This window comes from Elephas maximus, chromosome 8 (assembly GCF_024166365.1).
Source record: "Elephas maximus indicus isolate mEleMax1 chromosome 8, mEleMax1 primary haplotype, whole genome shotgun sequence".
In the NCBI taxonomy this organism is placed as follows: Eukaryota; Metazoa; Chordata; class Mammalia; order Proboscidea; family Elephantidae; genus Elephas; species Elephas maximus.
Genome location: NC_064826.1, coordinates 68,333,911 through 68,341,747, shown reverse-complemented (window position 1 = coordinate 68,341,747; position 7,837 = coordinate 68,333,911). Strand labels below are relative to the sequence as shown.

The window sequence follows — 7,837 nt, the reverse complement described above, 5'->3', positions numbered from 1 at the left end:
CACTGAACATGTCTAGGTAAAATATCTTGAGTTTATAAACTCAAATATCGGTGACCTAGTAATAAAAATGGGAAAATAATGTTATCTATTTTCATGGTTGACACATATTGAAATGCAAAACAAACACAATAGAATCTTATAAACTACACATTTCAGCTTCACAGAAAATGCTAGGTTGACAAAAAAACAATCTTAAAAATATCACTCTACATATTATGATTGCAAATAAGCAGATTATCTACAGAAGTCTTTATATTTATGTTTCATTATAGTATATTTCCAAAAATTATAAATATTTTAGATATAACCCTATTCTAAATATAAACTCAATATTTTTATGTCCTGTTTTAGCAAGGAGAAATGAAAATGTGTAAGAGTTTGACATGACTTAAATCTGACCTTTCGCATTTAGTACACATTAAATTTGAATACTAACTAAAATCAGTAAGATATACTTAGAAAACTGGAAAAAATGTCCCCTTTAATAGGGATCTCTGTAAGAAATTATAAGCATTCCCAATTCTTTCATTTTAAAAGAAGATTGTCACCTAGGTAAGATCTTTAGATATGCAATACATCCAGTGTTTTCCTCAAAAAGGGACTTTCGTACCAGCTCTCAAGTTAAAAAAAAATCCACTTTTGTTCAGTATTTAGGTGAAGCCTCAAACTAAACTAATAGATCCGATTTTAATATGAAAGCTCTTAAAATTCCTTAGTTTAACATATTTTTTTCCTTCCAAAATCTATAAAATAATTATGTTTTAGGTTTACTTTCTATTTTAACTTGAACACAACTTCAACTACAAAATCCAGTTCAGTCCTCTGCATTTCATAAAGAAGCATGCTATAAATCCTTTGTACCCGAAGTCTCCCAGTCAGTCTGCCTTGGGAAAAACACGGAATCCTGGGAGGGAATCTGATAGGAGTTACTGACATGGACTATGCTGAATGATTGGTCACATATAATCTTGCATAGATTTTTGTTCAATAAAATGCTCCCAGATAATGAAGATAAGAATGATGAATTAATATGCAGCATGGAAGGAAATCTTGAAAGGCAGATCAGGACACTGGAAGGGAAAGGTTGAAACAGAAAATTTTAGAACATGTTCCCCTGAAATGGTGCATATTTTTCTCTTTGGAAGAGAAAAAGTTATGATACATTCACAATTTTGGCTTTTCTAGGAAGACAATAATGGTCTGTGCCAAAATATTTCTTAAGTGAAAGTGTAGGAGGGAAAAGCTTCTTATAAATATATATTAACCATGCATTATTCTCTAGTTTGGGGTAGGGCCTCTCCAACTCTGAAAAAGTGCAACTCTATAATTCTTAACTTCATGTCGAAGGAATCTAAGCATGGATGAGCTTAAACTATGGTCTGAATCACTGAATTAATCATGTTATTCTATCGTAAAAGTACACAGATTTTATTGAATTATATCCAACTTCAGCTCTGAAGATATGGGTTCAAGGTTTATTCATGCTTATTCTAAAAACTCTGCTTGTAAAGCATTCATAATTTCAACAAAAGCCAATAAAGTTCTTCCGAAATAAACTTTTTCAACCTACTGAACAGAACTCACGCCCACCCTTTAACGTTCATTTCAGCAGCATTTGTCTCTGTGAAACACACCAAAATCACTCAGACATCAAATTGCTGATCTCATAGGATGATTTATTTCCCATTACAGGAGTCACGAGTGACTTATTCTGAGGTATGTTTTGAGCTGTGAAGGACTTCTGTTAGAAAGCTCCACACTTCAAGGTTTGTCTTTAGGTGATAACGTTTTATGGCTGGACAGTCTCTGCTGGTACCAGATTCCCTGTCGTATCCAACTGCATACATTTACATGTACAGGCAGACACGGGGCACTCTGCATGGTCCCTGAAAAAAAGGTCAAATAACATTTAAAAATCTACATTAAACATACATATATTGTTGTATGTATATATAAAATAGAAAGTCTCTGGATTTTAATTCCTATGTTTTTCCAAGTGATTGAGATTATATATATATATATAAATAAATATATATGAAAAAACATAGGAATTAAAGTCCAGAGACAAAAAGCATTAATAGCATTAAATAAGAAATGACTGCAAAGCTGAACTTCAGAAGAAAGTTATTAAAAAATGAAGAGCTTTGCTTTCTAAATATATATAACAAGATTTCTCAGTACTGTTTCTGTAACAAGATGACAGGGATGTGCTCAGTTTAAATTAAAGCTGATGTGAGAAACTGGGCATCCAAGTTATAGCAATGAGGGACACTCAAGTGATGGTGAAAGAGAAATTCATCATTTGGCTGTATATGAATAGATATACCTGAACTATTTAAAAGGCCATTGCTTTATCTCCTATCTACTCTGAACCTATTAAAGATGGAACGTGCTGATTACCTGAACCAACTAAGCATGTGTCCAGCATGCCCCCCATGCCTGCAATTGTGACACCATGTAAACCAGTTGTTAAATTGAGCTAATTTTTTGTCCTTGCTCAAGTCCACTTTTTCATCTGATTTGGATCCTCCTATGGAAAAAAGCAAACGGTCTTCTTAACTTTATCATTTTATTCAACGTTTATTAAATGATATTTCTAAAACTGTTTACATATTTCTAGAAATAGCAAACGATGCTAGTATCTAGTTCCGACTGAATGAATACTAAATGATAGGAGTTTCCCCACATTTTAATAATCAGTAAAAAATGGAAAAACAAATTATCAAAGTCCACTAAAAAACAATCTGAATTAAAAACTTTAGAGAAACGGGATCATTTTCTTCTCACAAAGAAATCTTCCTACGAAGGCTCTTCCCCCAAAGAAAATACCAGGCCTGTTTATAGATGAGTTCTATCAAACATCGAAGTGACAGGTAATTCTGATGTACACAAACTCTTTCAAAGAATAGAAAAAGAGGGAATACTTCCCAATGCACTTCATGACGCTGGTATAACTTTGCTAACAAAACCAGACAAAAATGATATGAGAAAAGAAAATTATAGACCAATCTCCCTCTTGAACACAGGTGAAAAATCCTAATTAAAATATTAATAAACAGAATCTTGCAACGTCCTAATCCTAGGATATAGCAATTCTACCTCTCAGTAAATACACTATAGAAACTCTTGCATGTCAAAAGAAGGCCTACACAAAAATGTTCATAGTAGCATTGTTCATAATAGTAAAAATCTAGAAACAACCAAAATGACCATCATTAATAGAGACTGGAAGAACTGTGCTACAGTCATGAATAGAACACTAAATAATAGTGAAAAATTAATAAGCTACACCTACATTCATCAGGAAAATCGAAACAAAGTAAAAAATAATGTTGAGGAAAAAAGGCAAGTCAAAGAATACATTCCATATGATTCATTTAAATAGAATTCAAAATATAGGCAAAACAGAACATATAGTGATAAAACTATACAGGCAAGCAACTAACACAACTCGGGGCAGTGGTTACCCTTGGGGAAGAGGTAGGGGTTGTGACTAGGCAGGGAGGAAGGATCGATGGTACTGGTACAGACAATCTCTTAAGCAAGATGGCACTCACTCATGTTTGATTTATCACAATACATGGTACATATACTCTTAACTGTGTTACAGTTCACAAAAAATTAAAGAAAAATGTGTTATTACATATGAATATTTACATATGTAATATATATACCTTTATGTAACTTTGAATACCCAAAAAATGCTCATCCTATTAATTTTGCCTACCTCAAGTGTCTTCTTAATTAAGCAGCTGTTTTTATACCTATTAAGATGCATTCATTAATACTGTATTCAAAATTTCACCCGGACCATTGCTGGTCATACGTTAGCAAACACAGGGATAGTCTTGCAAGTATGTAAAAATGATTCCATCTGTTTTTGCAAATAATATGAAGGTGGAAAAATGAGTAGTAGCTTCAAGAATTTAAGATAGTTTTGGAACTACACTCACTCCTCACTCATCAATGTGGTTAGGTTCCAAAGACCAGGTCATTATATGAAAATCAGTGTTATGTGAGAGTTGTGGCCACACCCTATCTTCAGTGCTGGTGCCCCTCCCCCAGTCACTCACCACCCCTTGGGCACCCCCAGTGCTTTCTCCACCACCGTGGAGCCTGGTGGTGGTGGTGGTGATGGTAGTTGAGGGTTGCCTGCTGCCTCCAGAGCTGCAGGAGCCCACCATGACCTGGCTGTGTGCTCTAGATCTCTGAGAGGACCTCTGTGCCTTGATGCTCCACCTTCCCACTCTGCTGGCCCCCGAGACTGGCCTCAGTGGCAGAAGTCTCCTGGGCCTGTGGGTAGGTAAGGCCCGGCCACCTGGACCCAGTGGAGGCCATGGAGGTGACAGAGAGTCCTCTTTGGAAGAACAGACTTCTGAGCCCTCACCTGACTCCTGCAACCCTGGCTTCCAACGCCTCCTTGTGGCCTGCCTGCCCTGTGCTTGCTACAGGCCTGGCCTGGCTCTTCCATCCAATCTGGGTAATATGAACCACTGGCAGCCTGCGTGGCCTCAATCCCTCTCACAAACCTTGCCCTTCTCCTCGTTCGCCTTTCCCTCTCACCTGGGCTCCTTGTTATGTGCAAAATAGAGAGTAGATTTTTTTCTATTGTCGTAAATGTGAAATGTCAGATAACAAGATAGTAAGTGAGGAGTAGGGTAGATACCGGTGATGGTTGCACAAAATTGTGAAAGTAATTAATGTTGTTGAATCATACACCTAAAATAATTAAAATGACAAATTTTGTTATATATATTTCATAATAAAATCTAAATAAAAAGCTATATATATGCATATATACATACATATGGAAATCCTGGTGGCATAGTAGTTAAGTGTTATGGCTGCTAACCAAGAGGTTGGCAGTTTGAATCCGCCAGGCGCTCCTTGGAAACTCTATGGGACAGTGGGTTTTGGTTTTTACACACATATATATATGAATTGAAGATGTAAAATACACTGAAATTCTTCCTAAAGGACTCACCAAAACATTTAACAGTCTGAGAGGGAAAAAAGGGGGAAGAGAAAATATATTAAATTCCTATAAGACCTTATAGAGACACTATTTTGTATCTTTGTGTAAAACCCTTACTAGTGATTTTCACTTTGAAAAGAGGCTAATCCTTATGTTTCTCTGATGAAACTGGAAATATTAGCCTCTGCATTGCCACATGAAAAGGCATTTTTTAAAAAAGTATCAGATGACTTTAAATAAAAAAGATCTACAGAGAATTACGGAGATAAGTGCTACAGAATCCTTGAGGAAAACTATGCCCTAACTAATAATAATAATAAGTCCTGGTGGCACAGTGGTTAAGTACTCAGCGGCCAGCTGAAAGGTTGGTGATTTGAACCCACCAGCTGCTCCGTGGGATAAAGATGTGGCCATAAAGACTTATAACCTTGGTGGGAAGCAGACCTCAAATTCTCATAAAAAGACCAGACTTAACGGTCTGACTGAGACTAGAAGGACCCTGGAGGTCACGGTCCCCAGACCTTCTGTTAGCCCAAGACAGGAACCATTCCCGAAGCCAACTCTTCAGACAGGGATTGGACTGGACTATGGGATAGAAAATGATACTGGTGAGGAGTGAGCTTCTTGGATCATGTAGACACAAGAGTCTATGTGGGCAGCTCCTGTCTGGAGGGAAGATGAGAGGGCAGAGGGGGCCAGAAGCTGGCTGAATGGACAGGAAAATATAGAGTGGAGAGGAGTGGGCTGTCTCATTAAGGGGAGAGCAATTAGGAGTATATAAAAACCCACCCAGTGCCGTCGAGTCGATTCCGACTCAAGGTGTATATAAATTTTTGTATGAGAGACTGACTTGATTTGTAAACTTTCACTTAAAGCACAATAAAAATTAAAAAGAACAACAACAAAAAAAAAGACTTATAGCCTTGGAAACCCTATGGGCAATTCTGCTCTGTCCTGCAGGGCTGCTGAGTTGGAATCAACTCAATGGCAATAGGCTAATAATAATAAAAGAATAATAAGAAAGAAAGCAGTGTATAATTTAACTTTTAAAAATGCAACACTATCTAGAAGTTAAGCTCTCCAAGGGCTGGGGATTTTTGTCTGTTTTGCTCACTGCAGCATTGTTAGCATTTAGAACAGTGGGTACTAAGTAGACAGTTGTTCAATAAATAATGTTTATAATGTATAACAATGTTAATTAGAACTGTTTCTGTAGAGTTCTAATCTTCCAAGCAGAATTAAGTAGAACTCTCAGTTAAATAGGCTTATAGAACTTGGTTGCCTGGGTCACAAAATACTAACCACAGGCAAAGCACAGGGAGGTTTGTACACCTGAACCTTTCTTTAAACTGCCATAAGCCAGCATTTGTTTTCTATTAGGCCCTGCTTTATTTTGGAACTAAGATTTTTCTGTTTTCACTACCAAAAAAGAATATGGTTATTATTTTCTAAGCTCTGCAATGCCTTTAAAGATCATAGTCAGGCTGCCCTTAATTTTCCTATACTATTTCCTATCAGTCCACTTTCCAGGCCCTTGTCACACTGATGCACTTGTTACTTCCCACACACTCCCTGTACTTATCATCCTTACCAACCTCTTTACCCTAGTTCATGTTTTTTATATTCTTGGTTTACAACCTGAAAAGGCTTCCCTGAAATCTCCACATATTTAAATCTATCAAAGGACCAGCTTAAATGGTTCCTTCCTCCTAAAGTTTTCCGGGTATCTTTCAGATAGAAGTAATGTTTCTCTCCTTCAAAATTCCTCACACTTGATTTATATAAAGTCCCTTATCCACCCTGGAGGGGCTAGATGTATTTAAAAATTCTGAATGGGGGTTTTAGGAAAAAAAAAAAAAAAAGGAGCAAATATTATATATAACACTCCAGGGAAGTGTGAGGCAGTACCCTGTAGTCAAACTCATTAGTGTATCTGCAGTGAAATATCTGAATATTCACAAACAAGAAAAATATAGACCATAATAGCCTCGCATCAACTCTGAACAGGCTCTACTGCCAAATTAAAAAAAAAAAAAAAGAATTCATTTTTAAAACCTTAGGAGATTCAGATCCTTACAGAGATTTCAGAATGGCAGTGAATCAGTATTTATTTCCTAGAATATATCACTTCTTATTTTAGTTATTTATGCTCACTGAATAGCATGAACTCCATAAGGATCTTTGATTGATTCATCTCAGCATATCAGCTTTATCTAAGTGTATGAAATAAAATGCTTGGATACATATTATAAAAAAAATAAATTACTTCTCAAGCAAAAAGCAGACATTTTCTGAAGCAAATATGGAAAAACGTTAAACTGATAAAACTGACCCTTCAGTATTCATTGTATCAGTCTCTATAAAGAGTTGGAAATGTCTTACAACTTAATTTTCCTTAGATTCTCTCTTTTTTAAAACCTATTTCAAAAGTAAAAAAGACTAAAGAGCTGGTATGTAGCAAAAAGGAACAGCACTCAGGTCTCATTAGAAGGCAAATCGCCATTATAACTTTCTGAGGTTTGTGCTCCAAAAGAGGTATGAAATTTAACTATTTCTATGTATTTCAGTTCATACAGATGTCTGATATTTCACCTTCTTATCCATTTTATTGTAGTAGATATTCCAAATTGTCATTTTCTATTACTAGTATCAAGGCCACATAAGATTAGTAATATATAAAATGAAAACTATTGATAAAAATTTAAATAAAACATAAAACTTACGTTTAAAAATATTACATCTTTTTATTTACTAAAAACAAAAAAAAACAAAGGCAGCCAGTGACACCTAGTAAGTCTTTCACAGGTGCTACAGTAACGATAAAACAGACTACTTACGTGAATTAGCTGCATAACAGAATCA

General features: G+C 35.8%; 1 protein-coding gene across 3 annotated transcripts in view; it reads right to left on the bottom strand.

Annotated features, from left to right (window-relative positions):
* Nucleotides 1-287: 287 nt before the first annotated feature.
* The window catches only part of MIOS (meiosis regulator for oocyte development), a 36,898-nt gene continuing 29,348 nt past the window's right edge, over nucleotides 288-7,837 (bottom strand). For 2 of the 3 annotated variants that reach the window (XM_049893297.1, XM_049893296.1), the window contains 2 exons: nucleotides 2,401-2,530; nucleotides 1,279-1,886 (listed from right to left, as the gene is read on the bottom strand). In XM_049893297.1, the coding sequence (XP_049749254.1) occupies nucleotides 1,790-1,886; nucleotides 2,401-2,530 (227 nt within the window). In that variant the 3' untranslated portion in view covers nucleotides 1,279-1,789. Of the gene's footprint in view, nucleotides 1,071-1,278; nucleotides 1,887-2,400; nucleotides 2,531-7,837 lie in introns of those variants that run through there. The other variant, XR_007518398.1, reaches the window with a different exon arrangement.